At 43.0% G+C, this 27,979-nt stretch overlaps 1 protein-coding gene across 7 annotated transcripts in view; it reads right to left on the reverse strand.

Moving 5' to 3' along the window:
- Window positions 1–27,979, reverse strand: part of AFF1 (AF4/FMR2 family member 1) — a 517,509-nt gene that overhangs the window by 463,893 nt on the left and 25,637 nt on the right. For all 7 annotated transcript variants that reach the window (XM_033962847.1, XM_033962828.1, XM_033962809.1 and 4 more), the window contains exon 2: window positions 2,872–2,947. In XM_033962847.1, coding sequence (XP_033818738.1) covers window positions 2,872–2,909 — 38 coding nt within the window. In that variant the 5' untranslated portion in view covers window positions 2,910–2,947. The remainder of the gene's footprint in view (window positions 1–2,871; window positions 2,948–27,979) is intronic.

Genomic DNA, 27,979 nt, shown 5'->3' on the forward strand with positions numbered 1-27,979 from the left:
CATTTGTTTTTTACACTGATGCTGCTAAAATTTTTTTTTAGATATTGATATCTTTTTAGATAAAGGGGAGACTGTGACATCTCTATACAGTAAACCATCTGACAGAAATACATTATTACATTATCAGATTTTCCATCCAAAAGTGGTATCCCCATTAGGCAGTTTTTGAGACTTAGAAGATTGTGTTTGGATGATCAGGAATTTCAACAACAGGCAAGGGTATTATCAGATAAGTTTGTCCAATGGGGCTATCCCATGGGGGTAATCAAAAAAACTTAGAAAAGAGCAAGATTTTGTAAGCGCGAGTGGCTCTTTGCTCAAGTTTCTCATAGCAAGGAAAATGCAATGGTATGGGTTTTACCATATTCAATACAGGGGTCTAAACTGCAGGATATTATAAAAAAAAAATATTGGCCAATGCTGAGAATTCATTCTAATGAGGGAACTGCTCAAATTTGTGTTCAAGCGAGGGCAAATTTTGGGGAAAAGTTGAAGCATGGTGGGATAAGACAGAGGTCAGAGAAATCCAGGGGCCATTGTCCAGGTGGCCAATGTGTGTACTGTTGTCATGTGATTTTGTCTGACAGTATAAAATTGCCTCACAAACTGGGAGGGAGATTTTATCCTAAGAGTAACACCGATTGCAATTCAAAAGTAGTAGTATACTGCATAAATTGCCTCTGCAATAATATTATTTAGGCCACACTAAACGAATGATTAAATTAAGAATAGCGGAACTTTTAAGCAACATTCTTAATGGCTGGTCTCAAGCTCCATTGGTCGCTCATTGGCAGGAAAGGGGTCACATGGAAGTTGATCTCAAATACGCAATTCTGTCAAATTTACTTACCTTTAGGAGACGATGTATCCCAAGCTTTATTGATCAAAGAGCAGAGGTTTATTTATTCATGGCAGATGCTACATCCTAAAGGTCTGAACACCGACATAGAATGGTTTCAAGTGTAGTGGGGGCATGTTCAGAATAGGCTGCAAATGCTACGGGGAGCTGCGTTAGCCAATGTCTTAGTTCACTTTTTGAGTGACATCACATCTCGAGCTTTTTAAAAGAAAGTGGGCAGCACTGTCAGTGGATTTATTGAATGAAGTTAGGGAGTATGAAGGGAATCCCTCCACAGGTAAAGCCGATATACGAGAATGGAGATGTTGATAGATGAATGTAATAAATTATTTTTAGTTGACAATATGGGATAGTTGGTTTTAATTTGATAGTTGGTTTTGTGTTATATGTTTGTGTTGCAGCAATATCCCTCCTGACGAAGCATAATGAAACTCGAGTAGAGGGGTAGTCGATAAAAACAGCTGGTTGGGATTTTAGATTACACTCGAACAGAGTGTTGTCAGAGATTAACCATCTGCCCATTATCAAAGATAATATGATTAGTGTTAATATTATAGAGTGATTTAAGGGCAGCTGTGGGACTGTGGGAGTGCTATGATGGTCCCAGTGACAACCTCTGCTTGATTCACAGTATCAAAGCACTTGGTTGTGGGTCTGAGCACTTCACATTTCACCATTATCTAATCTAATCTTCAGGTTTATATATCGGGTCATTCCCATTAGGGACTCGACCTAGTTAACAAACTTTAAGTAATAATGCACTAGTAGTAAAGTGATGAAATTACAGAAGAAGTAAATATTAACATTCATCAATCAATAGAGAAATTCCCGAAGAGGCATCTTCTTTCAGCTAGCAGTTAGAAATTTCTTAAATAGATACGTTTTTAAACTTTTTCTAAAGTGGATCGAAGATGAAGAAATTCTAATAATCGAGGGAAGATCATTCCAGACTTTCACCATAATATATGCCAAAGAATGTGAAAATTTGCCCAAGGTTAGAATCCCTCTAACAGGAGGAAATTTGAATTTGAATTTATGTAAGATTCTATCAGACTAAAGACGATGTGAGTTGAAAGCAAGAGGAAACACTGAAGAGAAAATACCATATAAACTCTTAAAAACAAGATTAGCACACTTAAACTGGACTCTCCAACATATTGGAAACCAATGTAATGCCCTCAACAATGGTGTAACATCGTCAAATTTGTTTTTGCCAAAAAACAGTTTGACAGCTGTGTTCTGAATAAGATGTAATCTATTCTTATTACATTTGCTTACATCGATGTAAAGAGAGTTAGCATAGTCCAAATATGCCAGAATTATAGCTTGGACTAGGATAATAAAATGATGCTGATGAAAAAAAACAGGGAACACTCCTTAACATCCATAGACTCAGAAAACACTTTTTAGATATGTTATTAACTTGATAATCAATAAGGTAGAATCCAACACAAATCCAAGAATTCTAGATGAAAATTCAATCTTTAAAGATTATAATTAAGTACTGAGTTATGTTATAGTATATTTTGCATATCATGGATCCTCTGTTATAGAATTGGTGTACTAAAGGATAATCATAGGATTCTAGAGAAGCAGACCAAACATGGATCCCAAGATTCCATTCACAAAGAAATCCAAAAATGTCTTGTTCCACAGGCCAGTCAACACTACAGCAGGTACAGGATATAAATCCAAACCTTCTATTTGGCCTCTGAGCTAATGGGCCACCACAGCACAACTTATTCTGTTCTCTTTTTCATTAGGGAATATTTTCTTCAACTAATCTTATGCCACTGGGTGTAATCAGTACGTCAAAGGTTGTCACAAGGCAAAAACACTCATAACCGAAATTATCTTAATAGTTTAAAAAATTAAATTAAATTAAGATTATAGTAATGTTACAGGTGGATCATCAAGGCCATTCCCATATTTTTAGACTCCAGCAAGCAAAAGTAGGTGGATTGATTCTGGGAGAATACACAGCACAGTATCTGCATGGAAATTTCTCTTACCTACTGGTGCTGTTTGTTGTCATATCCATGGATGCCATTGCGACACTTTAGGAAACAGAAGGCAATATCACCTCATCTGGAAAAAAAAAATGAAAATAATGAATAAATACATTCACTTGTATAACCATGCTTATACACCACCTTTATGTACATGAACAAAACCAAATATTGTTTATGAAAAGGAATCACTAGGCAAGATCAGAAATCACACTCATGGCATTTTGAAATGCACAGAGGAAGGGGGAGGAAGGAAAGATTCCAGCATAATGCTTAATCCAGTAGAATGTTATTTTCCGCTCAATCTAGCACTATGCCAAAACAAACATTATAATGTGATAAAGTTTCCTAAAAAAAAGAGGAAAATCTTCAATGCAGCTTGAAAAAACATAGCACACTAATACCGTATTTTTCGCTTCATAAGATGCACTTTTTTCCACCCATAAGTGGGTGGAAATCTCTGTGCATCTTATGGAGCGAAGATACAATTTTTAAATCCCGCACCATTTTAAAACACCCACCGCCTCCCCTCCCCTACTTTCTTATTTAGAGCACACCACCGCACCTTTGAAAACACCCGCCGCCTCCCCTCCTTTCCTTTTTTAAAGCACACCACCGCACCTTTGAAAACACCCGCCGGCAGGCCACCGCCATCATAGTACAGTACCTGGTGGTCCAGTGTGTATCCATCCCTCCCTAGTGGCGCACAGGTCAGGCACAAGCTTTCTATGCTTCCGCTTGGGCCTGCCCTGCTATCTGAATGGCTGCTGCGAGTTCTCGCAGGACTCGCGAGAACTCACGGCAGTCATTCAGACTGCAACGTGGAAAGCTCGCTCCTGACCTGTGCGCTGCGGAAATAGGACAAGACAGCTGCCTATTTTTAAAAAAGTACCAGGGGAGCCAGAGATGAAAGATTTTTCGGGCTGCCACTGTGGAAAGGTACGGAGGGGGGGGGGGGGGGGACGGACCAGAGAACTGGAGATGAAAGATTTTTCTTCCCGTCCTACGGTCAGGGTTGCCAGTGTGAAAAACGGACCTTTCTTCCTTTTTTTCCCTTTGTTTGTGTCTGGGGTTTCAATTTCTCTCGTTTCCTTCCCCAAGGGCTGGGGTCTCTTAGGAACCAGTGCCTTGGCTAATTCCAACACTGATGCCACATGGACGTGTTGTTGACATGGAGGGGGGGATTTGGGAGGGGGAGTTCTTGCTTTTGGGGGTGGGAGATATTGTAACGTTGTGAATATTTGATGATATTATGATTGTCACTTTTCTGATCTTGTTACCAGTGTTGTGTATTTTGTATATTGTTCTGCTTGTAATTTTTCTCCTTAATACAAATTGTTTGATCATAACAGAGGAAGAGGGGGGTGGGTGGGATGGGACTGGGGTACTTCCTGTAACCTCTGCTGGATGCTTTAATATATTCTTGCATTCTTTGTATTCTATGATTTTGAATTTCTAATCAAAAAAGATTTAAACTTAAAAGTACTGGGGTGTATAGGGGCGATAATTTAAAAATACTGGGGGGTACAGGGGGATGATTTAAAAAGGTACTGGGGTGTAAAAAATTGTTAGTCAGCTGGGACGGATCCCTCTTGTCCCGGCCTACCACTAGACCACCAGAGGGGGGACAGGGTACAGAGCCTGGCAGGGAGAATTTGGTTCAGAATGGTTTTTTTCTTGTTTTCCTCCTCTAAATCTAGGGTGTGTCTTATGGTCAGGTGCGTCTTATGGAGCGAAAAATACGGTAGATCTATTTACAAAATGTCACTACCAAGGCTGCATTCAAAAATGTTATGGAAGGAATTCATTCAGCAGCATTAGGGTTTAAAGCAGTCTCTCTCAAACTTTCTCGAGCCAGGGCACACTAAAGGTAGTGGCCACGGCTTGAGGCACCCAGAAGCGCGCAGACATCGCCGTGATGACATTATGCATATGCATGACATCATCACATCAACGTCCGCAAATGTGCAGAGGCCCTCTAGATGGGCCCTGAGATGCCAATAAGGGGTGCCAGCAGGAAAGAGGGCCAGAGAGAAGGAGAGGCACTGGCGCCAGCTGATTGCCTACAGCAATGTTTGTCAACTATTTCAAACTAAGTACCCCCTAAGTCAGGGGTAGGCAATTCCGGTCCCCGAGAGCTGGAGCCAGGTCAGGTTTTCAGGATATCCACAATAAATATGCATGAGATAGATTTGCATCCCAAGGAGGCAGTGCATGCAAATCCATCTCATACATATTCATTGTGGAGATCCTGAAAACCTGACCTGGCTCCAGCTCTCGAGGATCGGAATTGCCTACCCCAAGTCTAACAAATATCAACTGAGTACCCCAACCACAGGCCTCCCTAGACCCACCCAATCTCTGCCCCAGATCCCATCCCCTTTACTAATTGTAATGCAATTTTTTTCCATTCATTTTTCATATACACACAATATACACAGCAGATATAAATTCTCAAAACTGACACATTTCAATCACTATATTAAAAATAAAATCATTTTACCTACCGGCGATCCTCTGCAGGCTGCTGTAATTAGCTTTAAAGGTGAGACTGGGAGGTCAGGGGGGAAGCTGGAGGATACTAGAGAAGGGGGAAACATGCAGGCTTTCAGCGAATGGACAGCACTGGCACTGTACCGCATAGGGAAGTCAGTTGGCAGGTGCCTCTCTTCCGCCTCAGTGTGTCGCAGCACATTTGGAATCTCAGGAGGCAGACTAATGTGTCTCGGCACATTTCTCCTTACCTGGAGGCTTGGGCACTGGAAGCCTTAGGGCCTTATTTTGTGCATGCTCGACTGGCCCTGCTTGAAATTACTTCTGTGTCTGCATCAGTATTCAGGCTTACAGATAAGCAGAAATGTTGGTCACCGTAGGGCAGGGGTCTCAAAGTCCCTCCTCAAGGGCCGCAATCCAGTCGGGTTTTCAGGATTTCCCCAATGAATATGCATGAGATCTGTGTGTATGCACTGCTTTCAATGCATATTCATTGGGGAAATCCTGAAAACCCGACTGCGGCCCTCAAGGAGGGACTTTGAGATCCCTGCCATAGGGGGAAGAGGACATGAATATTGTGCCCATTCAACTATAATATGAGATCCCAATTTTTGGGCCCCAAAATCTCAGATTAGTCAAGCATACATGGTATATATAATCGTTATCAATCCATGCTGCAACTGGTGTGAGTATTGTGTGCAGTTCTAGTTGCTCCATTTAAAAAATATAGAGATGAACTTAAAAAGGTGCAGAGATGGCCCACCAAAGCAATAGAAGGAATGGCTTCCTTAAATATATTATATATAAAGGTTTAAAAGGTTAGGGCTCTTCAGCTAAGTGAAAAGGCTAAAACGAGAAAATGGCTGAAGGGAGACATGTGAAATCTATAAAATCACGAATGGGGTAGAACAAGTCAACAGGGAATCATTATTTAACCTTTTAAATAGTACGAAGAATAGAGGATATACCATGAAACTAATAGGTAGTACATTTACAATCAAATTGGAGGTGGCCACCTAATGCAGTAGGCAACGGCGATTGTACTTCTTCAGAAGCTGCCTGGCCCATCCTCCCTAAAATACCAGAACTGTCTGAAATTAAAATCATTAACTTGTTGATATCCAATGCATGTTGGAGAGGCCTTGACGTTTCAATGAATCCCTTAAGAGTGGAGATTTGCTTTAGATTTTAATAATCTTTACAATTACAAAATTTCATCTATAATCCACAAAAGCGGATTACAAAAACACTGAGCATTCTCAGGGATTAAGCACATGAAACAAACAAATAGATCTTAAATCTGTTTGTCAATACAAAGCCTTTAAAGCTTTATGAAAAACTGTTTCAAATTACTCATACATCTTACTGACAAAAGCAGCGCATTCTAATTTTGCATAGCTAAAAACTCTACCGAAGTGGAAAACAGTTTCATATATCTCTCCTTCTTGATACTAGGATACTGAAGGATTAAAAATCATTTGGAAAGAAGAGCACAATTTTTTTCTCTAAAAAACACTGATCGCTTTTTTCTAAAACACTTGAAAGTTCTTGGCCCACCAGAAGAGACTGAAGGTACAGACATGTCCCTGCTTCCTGGAACATGTAACAGATTACTATATTAATCTTGTTTGCCTGAAAATTGAATTCAGAATTAAGTATAAACTATTACTACTGGTTTACCCGAGTATACAAGGGTGTGCCCCCACGATATCTGAAGGACAGTGTATTTCTTTACATCGGGTTGTAAAAGCTGCACTTGGCAACACAACATGACCTTGCGAATCCATCAAGAAAAGAGCTCAGCCTGGAGGTTGTGAAAGTGGGGGCATTTTCATGTTGTGGTCCAGAAGAGTGGAATAGACTCCCGTCTTCATTAAACATCAAAAAAATTTGGATGCCTTTAAGAAACTGTTGAAAAGACATCTGTTTTGTTGTATGAAATACACAGTATGAGATGTTAGTCGGTGAAAATCTGAGTTGCATTAGGTTGTTTGAGATTGATTCTTGATATAGGAAAAGTGATTGGTATTGCTATAATTGTCAGGTTGGTACAAATGAAACTGAAGAGTCCAAAACAAAGTTACTTTGGCTTGGCCCAAAATTAGAGCAGCTACCTTCGTCCATTCTGTTGCCTTCAGGATCCTCACTGCAGATTGAATTCTCAAGAAAAGTTCTGGGTGTCATTATAGATTCTACATTTTCATTCACCGGCCATCTTAATTCTCTGGTAAAAAAAAATAAAAATGGTTTTTTAGTCTCCATATGCTGAGGAAAGTGAGATCCTGCTTCCATCATCAACACTTTGCTGTCCTTGTTCAATCATTCATCCTTTTGAGGCTGGATTATTGTAATTCAGTCTATTTAAACTTGACCAAGAAAAGGTTTCAAAGATTTCAACTGATCCAGAATACTGCTGCTAGGCTGATATTTGCAAAAAGTAAATTTGATCACGTCTCTCCGCTCCTGCAAAAACTTCATTGGCTTCCAGGGTTTATTTTAAATGTGCCTGCTTAACATTTGAGATCTTGCATGGCATTCTTCCTCCTTTAATTTCCCTGTCTTGGAATTCTATAAGATCTGACATTACCAGATCTACTCAAAAATTTAAATTGTCCTTTCCTACGCTGAAAGGTGTTGCCTACATTGGCAAATTAGGGAAGTCTCTATTTTTCAAAATTACTGAGCTGTGGAAGATTTTCCTATTCAACTGCGCGATCTGGGCTCTTTCCATCCATTTCGAAAACATCTGAAAACTTGGCTATTTTCAAAGTTGTAAATTCTGCTCCTCTCCATACTATTCCAGATCCATATTGTATCTCTTCTTCTTTCTAATTTCTTGTAAATTGTGCCGAGCTCTACTGTTATAGAGAAGATGTGGTATATAAGCCGAAGGTTTAGTTTAGTTTAGTTTAAGAGGTCATCCACCAATGAAGCGACTGCAGAAGAGATGATGTTACAGATATATGTTGCAAAAGACAATTCGTCACTTGAGACCACTGAGAGGCAAGGGTCCACTGAGGGATGCAAAAATGAAGCCTTGCTAGAGGTCTGACATGGACAGTGGAAGCCATATAGCCCAGGAGAACCATCATGTGTCTGGCAGAGATGGATTGCAGAGGAAGCAATTGCTGACAAAGGCGGATGAGAGCCTGAAGGCGATCCTGAGGAAGAAATGCTCTCATGAGAGTGGTGTCTAATATTGCCCCAATGAACTGCAGACGTTGAGTTGGAATGAGATGCGACTTAGGGAAGTTGATTTCGAATCCCAGAACTTGTAGAAAAGAAATGGTCTGAGATGTCGCTTGAACCACTTCTTGAGAAGATACAGCCTTGATCAACCAGTCATCCAGGTAAGGAAAGACTTGAAGACCGTGTGATCGGAAAGATGCGGCCACTATAATCAGGCACTTCGTGAAGACTCTGGGAGAAGATGCCAGGCCAAACGGAAGTACCTTTATCCAACTTCTTTCCCTCCTCTCCCCCACCCACGCCCTACTGTTTCCAAACCTGTTTTCTTCACCAACTGCAGTAGCCTTAAACACAAGCTGTCTGCTGGGATGAAGTGGTGTGTGTAGAGAGGGAAGGAGGGAGCCAGAAGCAAAGCATTTGTGCCACACTGCATTGCCACAGCAGACTGCAGAGAATTCTGTGCAGTCTGTGGAGATTTTGAATTATGCAGTAGTGCAGAATTCCCCTGGTGTACCACTTTAATAAATTACTTGCTGTGCATTACCTTTGAGCACATAAATGTGCATAAATAAAAATTCCAGTCATTCAAGTCTGGCTCCTAGATCCTAAGGAACTTCATCGAACCCTGATCTACAGTACTGAATTGTACGGTGTACAAACCCAGTGTCATCGGGAGAATGTTGCCATCATGTATAATTTGGATCCACACAATAATGGTGCATTTACAAGCAGTGTTTCACTATACTGTACATACAATCCGGTAATGAAAATGCATCAGATGATCTATTTTGCAGATGAGACAAGGGTGGATGGTTCAGCCTGCAATTGTCACGATGTGTATCGGTGCATTGTTGTGAAGCAGCAGCATGCCTGCTGTGAGTTTTCCTTGTCTTTTCTCCTTGACTGGCTCCTGCAAAGCGATCATTGTGTTGGTGTAACTCTCCCCAGTTATGTGTCTTGTGTGGCAGGAACTCCAGAAGCAAAAGTCCTTCATCATCCCAGAAGACAGTTGCCATGACTTTGCCTGCAGATTTTTCTGTTTTGGGGGTGGGGGATGATTTGTGCTTCCATTACATTGACTCCATTTTAGACTCAGGATCTCGTTGATAGACACAAGTCTCATCTACAGTCACCAAACGATGAAGAAAAAAAAATAAATTGCTTGGTTTTCACAGAGCATCTCCAAGTTCTCAAGACAACACTGAGCCTCGTGGCCACCTGACATGGTGTCGGCATTCTTGGAACCCATCTTGCACCAACCTGGACATGCCCAAACTTTTCATGAATTATTTTCCAAACTGTATCTGTCAAGATGCCCATTTCTTTAGCTATTCAGGAAACCTTAATTTGCCTATCTGACAAAATTAAATCCTTGACTTTCCTGCACATTTCTGTTGAAGTTCCTTCCAGTGTGAGGGTCATCTACAAAGGACTCTCTACCCCACTTAAATTTCTTGCTCCGAAATTTTATTTTGTAGAATAATGGAGCAGACTCACCATAAACTGCAGTCACGCGTTCATGGATCTCTTTGGCTTTTTCCCTTCTTTTGTGAGAAATTTCATCACTGAATAGTGCTTTAAATCTAGCAGTTTCTTACTTGATTCACACGAGGACTCTCCTGATATCCCGTCTCTTGGAATGTTAGACTCGCATTGAGTCACAACTGTGCATCAGTAACCTTGCGAGATGTCACAACATGCACAGACTTGTTTCAATATGCTTGCTACTTTCTTTCATATGTAGGATAAATTATTTTAACGCCCCTCAGTGGTGGAGACACGAAGACTGGGCATACAACTAGCAGATGCAATTTAACATGCACAAGTGCAAAGTGGCAAAGTGAGTCACATAGGCAAGAACAGCCAAAATTCAACTACATAATGCTAGGTTCCACATTAAGAACGATTCACTCTTCCAGGTTACTAGGATCTTATTCTCAAATTTTAACCCTGATCAATACCACCTTTTACAGAGGGTGAACAGTCATTAAATTGTAAGAAAGCTGTGGTTTGACCAATCAAAACACAAACACACATATACTTTGGACTCCTCTCTGCCTGTTAATTATCAAACTGTTTCTAATCTCTCCTTTCTTGGTCTAATTTTTGACATCTAAGGGAAGGGGGGTTGTAAGGAAGATGAATGATTTCATCAGCTTCAGTCAAGATGAGAAGTATAGTGCAGAAACCAAATTAGTATCCCTAGTGAAATTAAGAGAGTTTTTTGATAGAGTAGGATGGCCATCACTGTCTCACTTGTGGAGTAGGCTAGTAAGCTTTGAGGTTACAGCACTGGACTGATAACCAGACAAGCCCGATTCAAAACCCACTGCTGCACTCGGTAATCTTGCACATGTTACTTAATCCTCTATTGCCTCGTATACAAACAGATGGTAAGCCCTGCAGCAACAGCGAATACTGGTATACCTAGTGTGACCATATGGCTCCAGAAAAAAGGGGACGGATTGAGACATCCGGGTTTTACTTCCAATTGAAAGCAACCAAGATGTCTCAATCTGTTCTCCTTACTTCCATTGCTTTCAATGGAAGTAAAACCCGGATGTCTCGAGCCGTCCCCTTTTTTCTGGAGCCATATGGTCACACTAGGTATACCCGAATGTACTTACCTTGAAGTATGATACTTGCTTTCTCCTTGTCATTTGATCTGGTAAAGCATTTTCTCCTAACCTTGCCTGTACACTTAAGCTTACTTGCTTTGAAAATTCTCTCACTGCTAGCTTTTTTTTTTTTTTTATGGCTCCTGTTACTTTAAGTTTTTATCAGTTTGACTGTAGGAGTGCCTCAATATATGAACATAAAAACATAAGAATTGCCGCTGCTGGGTGTCTGTTGTGATGGCCCAAATACTTTTTAAATTTGAGATATCTACCAGTATTTTTTCAGTTTCATGGTATCGGTGGTTTTTAATGCATCAATGACATCCAGCTGGTGGCTTAGGTTGATACTAGTGTCCCTCAAATCTTTTCACTTAACTGCCTATCTCTGATTGCTCAGTGGCTCGATTCAATTTGCCTTCAATTAAATTCTGCAAAAATAACCTGTAAAGGCTGGCTTAACGTATCAGATTTTCTTTGAAATTTGGGCTGCCATCTCATCTAGATTCTCAAAAAAAAAGCGATCACAGCCGTTCTGATAGTGAATTTTTTAAAAATGAATCATTCTCCCAAATATGCTCATGTAAATGAGGTTGGCAGAGAGTAGCGAAAACTCGCTAAATTTGCATATGCTAATCGCTGATGATAGCGATCGGCACATGCGCAGAAAAAACACAAAAAAACAAAAACCACAAACACAACAGTTGCCAATCAACATGCACCCCACCCCCCCAGCAGCGGGAGAGATGCCCATTCTCTCCCACTGCCAAATACCACTTCTTGCAGCAGGAGAGATGCCCACTCTATCCCACTGCCAAGCGGACCCCCCCCCCCAGTCCCCCAGCAGCAGGAGAGATGCCCATTTTCTCCCGCTGCCAAGCGAACCTACCCAGCAGCGGGAGAGAGTGGGCATATCTCCTGCTGCAGAGTGGGGGGAGGGGGTGTTGTGTGGCAGCAGGAGAGAATGGCCATCTCTCCCGCTGCTGGGAGGGGGGTTTGTTTGGCAGCGGGAGAGAGTGGGCATCAGATATGTCAGTTTTTCTTTATGACAACTTAATTCATTGTTCCATTGTAGGGCTTTCAATCTCAAAATGATCTGCTAGTTATTTTTTCTCTCTCTCAGTTATGACTGGAATGTGCATAGCATTCAGTGTTTTATTGTCCTGATACTAGGACACCATGTTTCGGAGACCCCAATGGTATCTAGGTTCTCAGTTTTGGCCATGACTTCTAGTTCCCCCATTTTGTTCCTTAGGCTCCTTGCATTAGTATATATGCAATTTAAGTCCTGGTAATTTTTTGTCTTCGTTTCCTTTCCTTGTGCTTCGATCTTTATTTTCTTCTCCTGTGCTACAATCCTCTTATCCTTCTCCTCTGGCTTAATCTGCTCCTGTGTTTTGCCTGTTGTTTCTTCCCAGCATTTTTCCCTCGTAGTATCTTCACAGGATACCTTTTCTCGAATGGTCGACTGTCGGCTTTCCCCTTCTTCTTAGTTTAAAGCCTGCTCTATTCCTCTCCTGACGACGTTTAAAGCAGAAAAAATATATACTATGTAGTAATTGAATATAATATGCTACTTCCACTGTTAACACAATACACATTAAAACATCTTTTGGAATTCTATCCCCCATTATCTATGTACGGAGTCATCCTTCCTGTATTCTATAAAGGAAAATGCCTACTTTTCCTTTATATAATGGAGGCTGTATTCTTTACATGGGGGCCTGAAAAATTGGCTTAGTGTAATTCTATAAACTCTGAAGTTATGTGTAGTTAATAGAATCACGCTTAGCAATCATATGTGTGATTAACATTTAGGTGTTCCTATTTAGGCCAATGAAAACCAGGTCTGCTCGGATCGGGCATATTCTATAACAGTGCACTTGGGAACACCCGAAATCTGCCTATGCTCCCTCCCCTGGCCATGTCCCCTTTTGATGGTGTGAAAAAATTGATCCACTTGTACCCATTCTACTCCACTCAGGATTTTGCTGCTTTGTAATTTCACCACTGAGAAAGAAGAAGACAACTGTGTAAACAGACCAGTAAATCAACAGCCTGGACTAGATTTACCTATGGGTAGCTGGGCCTCCATTATGCATGGGCCTCAGGTAGCTGCTATAATACTCAGAAACATGAGGATAGGAAAAAAGGGAGAACTGGTATTAAATGCTGATTATTTTCAGTATCTAGGGGTCCTCTTCAATTACCACATTTCTTTTGATCATCAGCTTGGTATATTAGTAAAGATATGTTTTATGGCCTTAATTTCTTTAAGTAAAATGTTATTTGCTTATGCCTTGGTGGCTTCCAGACTAACTAATGCAATGTTGTATTCTCAAGTGCTAATCTTTGTTCATCAAGCAATTTCTGCGAGAATTTTGTCCTATGCTAAAAATTTTATCATATTATATTTTTTTTGATGCAACATCTTTGGTTGAGAATAAAATTTCAAATACAGTTTAAAATCCTAATTTTGGTATAGAAAATGTTACATACTACAAAGACCATGTGCTGCGGGCTGTTCGGCGGCAAGGGGGCACGGCCAAGTGGGAAAAAGTGGATATTGATGTTTATCCGGATGTGGCCCCAGCTATTTTGCTTCGCTGTCGCTCCTATCAGGATTGCACGCAGCTGCTTCGGGAACATAACATTCGATATCAATGGCTGTACCCCATCGGCTTGGCTGTTACTCATGCCGGCAATACCTACACAGCTGTCATGGTGGTGGATGCGAGAGCTCAGCTTGTGGAAGCGGGTCTATTGCAGGCCTCAGATTTGCTGTCCCTGCCGCCTCGCTCCCCCGCGCCTAAATTGGTGTGGAGTCTGGGCTGGTAGAAAGTGGCCAGATCTGCTGCGGCCAGTCGCCCTTCTGCCACGGCTTCCCTTTGAGGGTTTTTTGATGACTGCTGTGGGTCTGAGAGCTTTGCTATTTTTATTTCCTCTTATTGTTCTGTTTGAAGGCTGGTTTTTTTTCTTGTTGGGGTGCTGGGGCTGTTTGTTGTATTTTTTGCTCTGTGCACATTGGGGGCTTTGTGGGTTGTTTTTCTACATTTCCTGTGAGCATGGTTTCCATATCCTTTGGTGGATGGACCATGTGGGGTTGGGTGGGGGGTTTGGGAGGTGGGGGTAGGGATCCGAGAGTTTTTGCTTGGGGGTCTGCTTGTAGTATGTTTGTTTGGCGGGTGTGAGGGGGTTTGAATGTGTTTCTTATGGCGATTTGAAACCTCTGTTTGGTTTTCTTTGGCTTTGTCTTACTAGGGGTCAATGACTGATTATAAACTGTTATCTTATAATGTTCATGGTTTGAATACTCCCCAGAAGCACAGTTTACTCTTTAAAGAATTGCGTCGCTTGAAAGTGGCAGTGGGATTTATTCAAGAAACTCATTTCTTACCTAAATCTGAGAAGTTATTATCCCATGCTGCTTATCCGTCTGTTTTTCTTTCTTTTAACAAACTTTGTCGGAAGACTCACGGGGTGGGTATTCTTATCCATAAAGATATAGTTTTCACTGAGAGAGGTGATTCAAGATCCTAAGGAGTGGTACATTTTTGTAAACGGTGAGCTCGACAGTTACTTATTCAGCTTGTTGAACGTATATGCTCCCAATATTGGTCAGGGAGCCTTTTTTGTGCTATTGGAGCGTTTGTTGTTGGATCACGTGGATAGCACTGTCTTGCTTGGAGGGGACTTTAACCTTACTTGTTATCCCCAGGACAATAACTCTAATTCCGCTATTCGCTATGCTCAGAGGGGGATCGCCGGGCGTTATTGCGTTTCCTCCGTCGTCATGACCTGGTAGATGCGTGGTGTTTCCAACACCCTGGAGTGTGAGACTATATGTTCTATTCCGCATTGCATGACTCATATACTAAAATTGATGTGGTTTGTTCCCCGAGCTACATTGCTGAGAGTATCGAGATCTTCTATTAAACCGCGGGTTTAGTCTGACCATGCCCCTCTTCTGCTGGTTCTTCGTGGGGATAGGAGCAGAGGGGGCTCCCGTGGTTGGCGGATGAATGATTTTCTTTTATGAGATCCCCCGCGTGCTCTCTTTGTTAGAGGCTGATGTTAAGGAATTTTTTGCTTTTAATGACACTGGCGAGGTCAGCTGTAGTGTTCTTTGGGAAAGTTTTAAAGCCACTCTGCGCAGTTGTTGTATTTCGCAAGGTTCCTATCATAAAAAAATGCAGGGTAGCTCAAAAGATGGAGTTCTTGGCCCGTCTTCACCGGCTTGAGCGTAACCATCAGCGGGCCCCTAATTTAGGGGGGGGGAGGGCGGCTTTACTTGCTTGTAGATGGGACCTTCAGGAGATTGACCTGGAGAACATGGCTTGGGCTTTGCAATGTCAGTGACAGAAGTATTTTGATTGGGGCGGTCGCGTGGGTAGGTTGCTGGCTTCTCAGTTTCGCCAGACCCAAGCCTATCATATCACCCAGGTGTGTGATGCTGCGGGGACTCTTCAGGCAGGAGTGGATGATATTCATGCTGCTTTTTTGGAGTTCTATCGTACCTTGTACACTCCTGAATCCTCAGCTACAGATGCTGAGATTGGGACGTTTCTTGCGGGGGGTGCATTTGCCTCGGTTGGCGGAGGGGGATGCTGACTGGCTTTCCTCCCCCATTCAGCCTGAGGAGGTCTCGTCGGCTATTCATCATTTGTCTGCCAGCAAGGCAGATGGCTTTTCTCTCCCCTCTTTTATAAGAAAATGGAATCGCATATTGTGGACCCTCTCACTCGCTTATTTAACTCCTTTTTGGACGAGGGTGTTTGCCACATTCCCTCCGACGGCGGCGGTGTCACTCCTTCTTAAGCCTGGAAAGGATCCTACAGTTTGGGCTCTTACCGGCTGATTTCCCTACTGGGGGTTGATTATAAATTGTTTACTCGTATCCTGGCTGTACGTATACAGCGTTTTTTTGCCTTCCCTGATTCATGCAGATCAGTGTGGCTTTATCGCCAGAAGACATCTGGGTGATAACGTCCGTCGGGTACTGTATCTTATCTGGGTGGCCCAACATTTTTCTCACCCCTTGGTCTTTCTCTCAGTTGATGCCGAGAAGGCCCTCAATAGGGTTTTCTTGGCCCTTCATGCAGGCGGTGCTTCACAAGATTGGAATTTCGGGCAATTTTTTACATTGGGTCACTTTGTTATACACTACTCCGGAGGCTTGTCTTCGGGTGAATGGGAGGCTTACTGACTCCTTTGTGGTCCAACAGGGGACGAGACAGGGATGCTTTGGTGATGGAACCCCTTGCGGCAGCTATTTGTGCTAATACCCGTGTTCATGGCATTATAGTGGGTAATCAGGAGCATAAGATCTCTCTTTATGCGGATGATATTTTGTTTACCTTGATTCATCCTCTTCCCTCATTCCATGAAGTATTTCAGCTGTTGGATCACTATGATGCGGTGGCTGGGTTTAAAATTAATGTAGCTAAGTCTGATTTGCTCAATGTTTCTCTTCCGGCTGCTTTAATTCCTCCTTTGCAAGGGGCTTTTCCATATCGTTGGGCGGCTCATTCTATTCGGTATCTCGGGGTCCACCTCTCCCAGGACTTGGGTGACCTTTTTCACTTGAACTATCCACCCCCCTACTATGGACTTTCTTTGCTGATTTGGATCATTGGGAGGGCTTATGTTTATCCTGGATGGGTTGGATTAATGCATTGCGCATGAATGTACTGCCCCATTTTCTTTATTTATTCTCTTGTTTACCTCTCTCAGTCCCTAAATTGTTTCTGGTTAAGTTACAACAGAGGGCTTTTACATACATTTGGCATCATAAACTGCCTAGGGTGTGGAGGAAGCGCATGTATTGGGATAGGGCACATGGGGGCATGGGGGTTCCGGATTTTGCCAATTACTATTTTGCTGCCCAATTGTAGGCTTTATTTCATTGGGCCTTCCCCTCCCGAGGTTGGGTATTTCTTGAACAAGCACTCCAACCTTCTTTTCCTCTCGTGATTCTCCCTTGGCTGCCTTTTGAGCGGCTAAGGGAAGTGGCATGAGTAGCCCCTTATGGAATGGCTTGCATTTTGTAGCATGGAGAAACGCTATAGTCCATTGGGTCGCTACAATAACCTGTTGAGACGATGCTTTGATGAGCCAGTCGTCCAGATATGGAAAGTCTTGAAGACCCTGCGTCCGCAGGGCTGCAGCCACCACCACCAGGCATTTGGTGAAGACTCTGGGGGATGAGGCGAGTCCGAAAGGAAGGACTCGGTACTGAAGATGAAGATTCCCCACCCGAAATCTTAGGAATCTGCGAGAGGCTGGATGAATTGGAATAAGAGTCTAAGCCTCTTTGAGATCTAGGGAGCATAACCAATCTCCTTGATCCATCAGGGGGTATAGTGTTGGAAGAGAGAGCATCCGAAACTTTTCTTTGACAAGCAATTTGTTGAGGACTCTGACGTCCAGGATAGGTCGCAAATCCCCCATCTTCTTTGGGACTAGAAAATAACCGGAATAAAAGCCCGTGTCCCATTGGGTCAAGGGGACCTCCTCGACAGCTCAAAGGCGAAGAAGAGCCTGAGCCTCCTGAAGAAGAAGGGGAAGTTGCAACATGCTGGAAGGAAACTCTCTTAGAGGGAGATCTGGTGGAACTTTAAGAAATTGAAGTGAGTAATCCTGCCGGATGATTGTGAGAACCCAGAGGTCTGAGGTAATCTGCTCCCACTGTTGGTAAAAGTGATGGAGCCGACCTCCTATGGTAAGGAGAGAAGTCTGATGGATGCAGGTGGACGTTATGCTCAGACTTAGATTGTCAAGAAGACTGTGTTGGCTTACCTGCAGCAGGAGTCTGGGGATTTTGTTGACACTGCTGCTGTGGTTGTTTCCTAGGTGGAGGCCTGGAGAAAGCTGGAGTAGATTTCTGTGGATATCGACATGGAGGCGGCCTATAAGGCTTAGAAGCCGGAGTTTTAGCCTTAGGTTGAATCAAAGAGGCAAAGGATCGCTCATGCTCTGAGAGACGTTTAGTGGCAGCCTCAATGGAGTCATCAAAGAGCTCATTACCTTGGCACGGTAAATTGGCTAGACGATCCTGCAAGTTAGGGTCCATGTCCATAATGCGTAGTCAAGTCAGACGTTGCATTGCCACAGCAAAAGCAGTGACCCAAGTTGACATTTCAAAGGCATCATAAGTGGCTTGAAGCATGAAGAGACGTATTTGGGAGAGGGTCTGCTGAAATTGTTGAAACCCAGGCAACCGGTGTTGAACCAGATCAGGAAAGAAGTAGGGCATGGTCTTAATGCAGTACTTTAGATAGAATGTGAACATGAAATTGTAATTCAAGATCCTGTTTGCCATCATGGAATTCTGATATAGACGGCGTCCAAATTTATCCATCGTGGTGGGATTAGATTTTTTAAGAGATGATTCCACCACTAAGGATTGGTGAGACAATTGCGGCTTCTCAAACCCTTTACAAAGAACCGTGCGGTAATGAGATTCCATTTTAGAGGGGATAGCCGGAATTGAATAAGGAGTTTCAAGATTCCTGAGAAAAGTTTGTTTCAAAGCAGGATTCATAGGTAGTCTCATAGTATCCTATGGCGGATGAGGCAATTCCATTTCAGCCAAATATTCAGGAGTATACTTAAGACTCAGGCTGAAGATCAATCTGAAGAGCCTTACTCATATCAAAAATGAATCTTGAAAAAAATGTGGATTTTGAAGCCGAAGATTCCTCAGCAGAGGTGGAGCGAGACCTAGGCACTGCTGAGTAAGAAAGAGAAGCCTTCCTGGAGTATTGAGAAGGAAGGTCTGTATCCAACGTAAGAGTCACAGAAGAACCTCCACTGTGTGATACAGGCGGAGTCAGAGAATGCTTACGTTTAAGAAGCCTTGATGGAGAAGTCCCAGGAGTATGAGGAACTGAGAGCCTCGCAGAAACAGGCGAAGGAGGATCCCTTGTAGATGACCTCGAGAGAGGAGTCTGGGACCTGGATGGTGGAGAAGTACGAGGTATTGAAAGCTTCGGAATTCAAGACCTATGCCTGGGCTTGGACGGGGTCTCGATGGGCCTCGACAAACGAGGCATAGGAGACTCTGTACTCTTCCGAGGAGACTCTTTAGTCTTCTTTGAAGCGAAGAGCCTCGAGGACGAGGAGTGCTTTGAATGAGGCCTCAAACGAGGCTTCTCCCCTATGTCTCGAACAGGTTGAGTAGCTGGAGACTCGGACCTGAAGGATGAGGCGAGGAGTCACTGGAGGACAATGGTCGAGACTGATGAGATTTTGCTCATGGTGCCTCGACAGAATGCTCAGGCTGGCTCACAGAGAGCAGGGTCGAGGCAGGGGCAAGCTTGGCCAAAACAGTGGTTCAGTATGGCTTTCAGCATGTCCTCGAAGACAGGCACCGAGACCAATGACTCTGGTTTGGAAGGTGCAAAAGTGCTCTCTACAGAGGGTGACCTCGAAGATGAGCATTCCCTATATTTGGAGGCACGCTTAGGAGGATGTCTCGAAGAGGCTGGCATGACTGCACTCGTTGCCTGGATTGCCTGGATTGCCTGAGACTCAGCAGAAGGCTTCTTAGGAAGCGTACCTAGGGAGGGAAGAGGAGACTTGCCTGAGGATGAGACCTTTAGAGGCACAGCAGACGAGGCCTTTGAGGATGAGGGCGACTTGCTCGAGGTGGAGGACTTAGAAGAAGAGGCCACCATGGGGGGGTCGAGGCCAAGGCATTTTCTGCAGACTGCTCCATAGGACCAAAGAGCTCCAGGATCTTGACACGACGCCTCCTCAGAGCTCGTTTCTGAAGGGTTGCACAGCATGGGCAGGACTCAGGACAATGTTCAGGCCCCAAGCACTTGATACACCAATGATGGGGGTCGGTGAGAGAAATCGCCCGTTTACACTGGCTACACTTCTTAAACCCGGTAAGAGGCTGGCACACAGAAAAAAATACGGCCAAAAATAAATGAGTACCGGCGGCAGGGCCTGAGCCCAAACCCCGCTGGAAGAACCGACATTAGAAAACATAAAAGGTGTTTTTTTTTAAAGAGACGCGCTTGCACAGCGACTAAAAGAAAGAAACAAAGAAAAAAGAAAGCCACGGTGCGAGAAGGCAACTCAAAAATCGGCAGAGCTTCTTGGCTATGTGGAAAACTGAGAACTGAGGTACCTCACAGGAGATACACGATCTACATTCAGTAGGAAGGCATTCGCGCACGCGCGGTGCAGCACTCGCAAAATCTTTGAAAGTTCTACAAGCAAGTCTGCTTGCGAGGCTGCCCACTACGGGGCTCCGTGGATGATGTCACCCACATGTTGAGAATATGCTGCCTGCTTGTCCTGGGATAATGTGCGTATACCAAAAAAAATTATGTCTTGTTCGCTATGTTTGCATGCACTTTGACATTTAATAAAAATTTTTAAACATAACATGTGTACTAAAGTTAGTTCATTTCCATGCAAGCACTGTTTAAATGGTCACTTATTCTCAAATGCATAAAAGATGCATTAAGGCCCTGAAGGCTTAAAGTCATAACTTTTAAACACTAGATATTTAATCAGAAGCAGAGGAAAAGGTTAACACTAACCCCATATATGTAAGTTGGTTTATGAAGATGTGCCAGCATAATCTTTAGACCTGAGTACAAGGGACCCGACCTCAAATCACACTAATCTAGGGTAGAACAATTAAACCCATCTATGTTGCTGTGTTCTGACAATCAGACCCTACACTGGCCGTGTTTCAGCAATATCTTGCCTTCCTCAGGGGTCCTTTCTGTACAGCAGCATCACCAGACACCAATGTTCTGTGGTGCCAACCTGTGCCAGTAACTCCGAGTAAATCGAAACACGGCCCCGTGTAGGGTTTGATTGTCAGAACACAGCAACATATAGATAGGTTTATTTTCCTGATTTGTGCTTTGGTGGTTTCCACATTGTGCTATTGTTTTGCAAATATTGTGTCAATAAAGTATCCAATTTTAACTTTTGGGACTCCAGGAACTAGTTCCACAGCATTTGCTCTTGAACTATTCGTTGATTTTGTGGTACCTGGATCCACTGCTGTGGACATTTGGACTGTCCTTATGACAGACTACTTCACAGTTCCTTGCTTTTGCTTGAGTGACAGCACAGAAAACCCACTATTTTCGTCAGGATGTGAGTTTTCTTTAAAAAAAAAAAAATTATTTATTCAACTTTTAAACTACAGAAGTGCACAATAATTAATACACTTACATATAATATTAAAATTAAAGCACATTAAACTTACAAAAATTTATAAAAATAGAAAATTATTTCCCCCCACCCTTCCACCTATTAATCAATAAATAAATACCTTCAATAACAATCAATACATACCCCCTAAACCAATTCCAAAATGTAGCCCCCTCCCCCCCACCCTCCCAACCTGGATGTGTATGTTTAAAGGGACATGTAAAGAGATCAATCCTTACAGTATTTAGTTCATAGTTCCCAAACATCCATAAATTTCTTGTAATTTCCCTGCTGAATAGTTATAACCCACTCCATTTTAAAAATATAACAAAGGGATTCCCACCAGAATGTGTAATTTAGTCTATCCCAATATTTCCAATTTTTTTTAAATAATCTGCATGGCAACCCCTGTCATTATATAGAGAAGTTTGTTACTTCTCACAGATAGTTGACTCTTCGTTCTCATAAATGTTCCAAATAAAATGGTATCATATGATAGTGCCACTGAATTCTCCAATAAATTAGTAACTTAATCCCAAATAGATCTCCAAAATTTCAGTATCAAGGGACAATAGTATAACAAATGATCTAATGTCCCAGGTTCAAGATGACAGTGCCAGCATCTATTAGATTTGGAACTATCTACTCTATGTAAACGAACTGGGGACCAAACAGCTCTATGTAATAAGAAAAACCATGATTGTCTCATACATGTCATCCTCCAAGTCCAAATCTGTGGCCATTGAGACACAGTAATCTGTTGCTTTATCTCAATGCTCCAAATGTCACAAAGACCAGACTTTGGTTTCTTATTCAAAAATCCAGATATTAATTTATACCACTGAGCAGCCTGGTGACCCAGGAAATTCACCTGGAAGCACAGGAACGGCAAACTATACTGATTTTTAAGATTTTTCCAATCAAGGAACCCCTCCTGAATGGCCTGCTTCAACTGCAACCACCTATAACAGGGGTCTGCAACCTTTAAGACATAAAGAGCCACTTGGACCCGTTTTCGAAAAGAAAAAAAAAACTTGGAGCCGCAAAACCATTATAAAACAAATCTAACACTGCATATATTGTTTCTTATCTTAATGCTATATACAGGATCACTAAATTGAAAATAAAATCATTTTTCCTACCTTTGCTATTTGGTTGCACTTTCTTCTTCTGACTGTGCATCCAATCTTTCTTCTTTTCTTTCAGCCTCCTGTATGTTTCCTCTCCTCCAGACCTCATTCTCTCCCCCAACTTTTTCTTTCTGTCTCCGTGCCGTCCCCCAAGCCACTCGGTTTGCTGCCACCGCAATCGGGGAACAGCCCCCAAGCCACCACCGTCCCAAGCTTTCCCTGCAGAAGTGTTGCGCCGACCAGCATTCCGCTCCCTGACGTCAATTCTGACGTAGGAGAGGAAGTTCCGGGCCAACAAGGCATTTCTCCTCATTCCATCCAGCCTGAGCCCCATCTCTCCTTGATCCAGCATTTCCCTTCTGTGTCTGTCAGAATTACCATTCCACCTATTTTCCAGCATCACCCTTCTTTGTGTCCATCTCACCTATATCCCTATCTCACCACTTTTTCAGAATCTTCATTTGTCTCTGTCCTTATCTTTACGCCATGTTCACCATTTGCCCTTTCAATGTCTTTATCTCCCCCCATACACTTTTTCAGCATTACTTCTATGTCTCTATTTCACCTCCTCTTCATGTCCCCTCTGTATCTCTATCCTTATTCAGTAGGTCCTGCTTACCCTTTCTCTTCTTTGTGTCACTATCTCCATTTTCAGCTTTCCCCCCCTTTTCCTTTGTTAATGCACCCGGTAGCCAGAATCTTTCCACCCTCCCTCCACTCCGGCCCAGCCCAGTATGGAATATTTCCTTTTGTTTCCCTCCCCTCTCTCTTTCTTTCTCTCTTTCCCTCCCTCACCACGAGTCCTGCATCTGGCCCTCTCCCTTCTACCTGCACCTGGCAACACCCCCCTGCTCCGCGGCTCTCTTCAGCAACTTGTCAGCAGCAGTGATCAAGACAAGCTGCCGACATCGAGGCCTTCCCTCTACGAGTCCCGCCTTTGTGGAAAAAGGAAGTTGAAACAAGCGGGACTCGCAGAGGATAGGCCCCGACGTCAGAAGCTTGTGTCGATCGCTGCTGCTGAGTTGCCGAAGAGAGCCGCGGAGCAGGGGATGTGGCCGGAAGCAGGTAGAAGGGAGAGGGAGATAGGAAGGCTGTAGATCTCCGGAGCATGACACCGACCCCGGCCAGGATGATTTCTTTTTCAGCGTGCACCTTACAAGTCCAGCGTCGCGGCGGGAAATAGCCATGCTGAGCAGTGAGCTCAGCACTACACAGATGAAAGCCTTGCTTGCTGATTGGTCCGGCGGCACGGCGGGGCGGGGCCGCCGGACCAATCAGCAAGCAAGGCTTTCATCTGTGTATGTGCTGAGCTCACTGCTCAGCATGGCTATTTCCCGCCGCGACGCCGGACTTGTAACTGCATGCCTGCGTGACACACTACCGGAGCCGCAGCAAAGGTGGAAAAGAGCCGCATGCGGCTCTGGAGCCGCAGGTTGCCGACCCCCGACCTATAATTTTGAGTTTTAGCAATACCAAATTTTTGCTGCAGGCATGAAAACTCAAGCAGCTTCAGTCTAATAATACATCGTCTAAAGTACGTATGCCCGCCTTTATCCAGTACTTCCAGATGACCTGAAACCCACCAATTTGAATCTTGGGGTTAAACCAAAGGGACTGACAAGTGGATTTATGAATTGGAATATCTGTTAAATTAGTAATAAATTTTAATGTCCTTATACAGCCTAGGCATCTTGATACTCAAAACGTGACACAATCTCAGTGGAGACAGGAGTTGCCATTCCAACCATAACCAATCTGGAAGATATTCCATGAGCTCAGGGAGGATCCAATACATACCTTGACGCATTATATAGACTTGATGGTACCTATAAAAGTTGGGAAAATTTACCCTACCCTCTGCAATTGATCTTTGTAAAGATACTAGAGCAACTCTCGCAGTTTTCCCAAGCCAAATAAATTTGGTGAGAATAAGTGTGTCTCTTGAATATAATATATATTGGCATCCTGTTTCTTTAAAAAGTTAAGTGTTTTCCCCTCTTAATTGGATGGTTAAGACCATTAACATTTAGTGAAAATATTTTTAAGGACATTGTAAATAATTTTCAATAACATTCAAAGTAATTCCCTTCCTACAATAAAACACACTAATAAATAATTCCCTATACACATCTAGGACTCCACCCTAGCCCTTCCTCTAAAATAAATCATGTAAGCTTGGATATGTAATGTAATGTAATTTATTTCTTATATACCGCTACATCCGTTAGGTTCTAAGCGGTTTACAGAAAATATACATTAAGATTAGAAATAAGAAAGGTACTTGAAAAATTATGGATTGAATAGGCACACAAAATCACATTCCCCCACCCCCACCCCCCCCAATTTATATTAAACACTACATCCCCACTACTCATTTCATATTAAATTAATCAAATTCTAAGTATAGCAAAAATTACCCCCAATTCATTGCAAAATATATATATATATCCATCCCCTCTATACATTCAATAGTAATACATAATCAACCATTACCCTTTCTCTAATAATTACCCCAACTCTAATTGCCTTAAACACCTTTATCTTTAGACAATATCATTACTGAACATTAAAAATTAATTCGTAATAGATTCATAATCAGTATATTTAAATAAGTTTATATTAATAACACATCCTCCCTACTATCTTGTAGTTTGAGACCTAGCTAATGTTATTTCAACCCTAATCAAATTGATCACATACTAGACCAAATCATTGCAACATACTAACAATTAATTTAATATTATTATTACTAATTTAATTATTTTAATAACATACAAAACAATCAGATTCCTTCCACACCAAACACTCCTGCTATTACCAAAATCACCCCCAAATTAAAGAATTAATGTGCAATAATCCCTAATTAACTTCATAAGACCCATGCTAAATGTGTGGCCCCACAGAGAAGCACACCCTCTCCAAATACCCAAAAAGGCCCCAAGACAACCTAAGCAGATCCCCAAATACAGAAGAAATGAAAGAAAAAAATATTTCATAAGGGAATATGCTCTCAAGAGTCATCTGCCTCCTCCATTAATGTAAAACGCTCTGACAACTCCTCATCCTTTTGTTTTATTTATCTTCTCTGTTTTTTTTCCTTACCCAAGAGGAAAACGAGTGCAAGCAGTAAGATTCCCTGAAGCCCCTACCCCCTGCCAATCTTCCCAACACTGTCCCGGACTCTCTCACCCCAGTCCCGACACTTTACTGTAATGCCAGATCCGCGTGCAATAAGACCCAAATCCTGAAAGACCTTCTAGATGAGCTCAACCCTGGTTTCCTGTGCATCACAGAATCATGGATCGCCAAAGACGATCAATTCACACAAAACGAACTCCTCCCCCATGGTTACCAAGGCCTCTTCTCCCCCAGACCCAATCGAAAAGGTGGTGGTCTTGCACTCCTCTCCAAATCTTTCTTCGACGTCCAGCTCCTTGAGACGGGCACCCATGCCTCCCTAGAATATCTACTTGCCTCAGTTAATGACGAACTCCGCGCCCACCCATTGGGCATCCTGTTATTATACCGACCACCCATCCCTTGGACCAAATCTTCCAATCTCGTCTATGAGACTATAACAACTGCCTTCCTTAAATTCCAAAGACTTCTAATCGTTGGTGATATCAATCTCCACCTCGACAACACCAATAACAATGATACATCCGAATTCAACAACTTCCTTACCTCCCTAGGCTTTCCCTCACCCACCCCATCCCCAACCCACGAAAAAGGGCATACTCTAGACCTTACCACTTTCATTGATCTTACCGCTTTCAAAACCTCAACCGACGACACTCGCTGGGAACAAGTCCCTTGGTCTGACCACTTCTTAGGGACTACCTGCCTCCCCATCTTCATGTCACATCTTCACTCCCCACCCCACTCCTCTCATTCCATAACCTTCCGCAAAAAAACCTCGAGCAATCTATTCTGGTCCAAATTCCTCAACAAACTCTCCTCAAACCATAGACCTACAGACCCCGAATCACACTGGCATAACTGGACCGCCCTCTCCGAGTCCACCTACCACTCCCTTGCCCCATTAACCACCAAAACCATCTCCTACTCCCGAAAGGCCCCCTGGTACCTACCTCTCCACAGAAAATTGAAACAGAAATGTCACGCCCTGGAGCGCAAATGGAAAAAATCTAAATCCCCCTCTGATAGACAGACCTGGAGAGCTAATATTAAATTTTACAATTCAGCATTAAAAAAAGCCAGGAAAAACTTCTTCGGAGATAAGATTTCTAGATCCAACAACCAGACCAGTGCACTGTTCAACATCTGGCGCTCACTAACTACAAAAAAAAATGACCTATCTTTGCTCCCACCATCTCTATCAGCCGATGCCCTTGCAAATTTCTTTAACGAAAAGGTTACCACCCTAAGACGCTCCTTCCCCCCCACAGTCTCCTATAATTCCTTGACCTCTATTGATCTCAACCCTACCTCACTTACATCCACTCCCATTCCTGCCGACAGATCCTGGACCTCCTTCGAGCTTGTCTCCGAACCGCAAGTCTCCAAACTCTGCCTCAAATTAAAAACTTGTAACTGCTCGTTGGACCCTTTCCCCTCCTACTTATTCGAGAATATCCCTACACAGGCCATCGCTTCCCTCATTGAACTTATTAACTCTGCCCTAACATCGGGCCTTTTCTCCCCCGACATGGGACACATTTCATTGTCCCCTTTACTGAAAAAGGCCGACCTTGATCCCTCCATTCCATCAAATTACCGTCCTATAGCAAATATCCCTCTCCTAACCAAGCTATTAGAATCCATCATATCCACCCAACTCTCTTCCTACCTAGAAAGATTCTCTATCCTCCTACCCCACCAATTCGGCTTCAGACCCAACTTCAGCACCGAATCCCTCTTGGCCTCACTAATCTCTAAGGTGCAACAACTCCATTCGCGTAACAAATCTGCTGTTCTTCTTCAATTCGACCTCTCCGCAGCCTTCGATGTCGTTCATCACGACATCCTAATCTTCCAACTCTCCGAAATAGGCATAAGCTCCACTGTCCTAGACTGGTTCTCGAAATTCCTACGCTTCCGCTCCTACACCGTTAATACAAACGGTACCTCATCCCCCCCCTGGAAGCCGAAATGTGGAGTCCCGCAAGGCTCACCCCTCTCCCCTATCCTTTTCAACATCTACATGTCCTCTCTGAAACTACTTCATCTATCCCCCCTAGAAACTCTCTACTCCTACGCTGACGACATCCTCATCCTCCTCGAGACCGACTCGAACCTCTCTAACCTCACTGAAAACATATCCTCATGTATTACGAACCTCCAATCCTGGGCCCAATCTGTACAAATGAAACTAAATGAGTCCAAAACAAAACTACTTTGGCTTGGCCCTATTTCAGACCATTTACCCTCCTCCATTCCACTACCTTCCGGCCCCACTCTCCAGCTTGAGTTTTCAAGCAAAGTCCTAGGCTTCGTCTTAGACTCCTCCCTCTCCTTCAGTGATCACCTCAACTCCCT

This window comes from Geotrypetes seraphini, chromosome 1, assembly GCF_902459505.1.
Source record: "Geotrypetes seraphini chromosome 1, aGeoSer1.1, whole genome shotgun sequence".
Classification (NCBI taxonomy): Eukaryota; Metazoa; Chordata; class Amphibia; order Gymnophiona; family Dermophiidae; genus Geotrypetes; species Geotrypetes seraphini.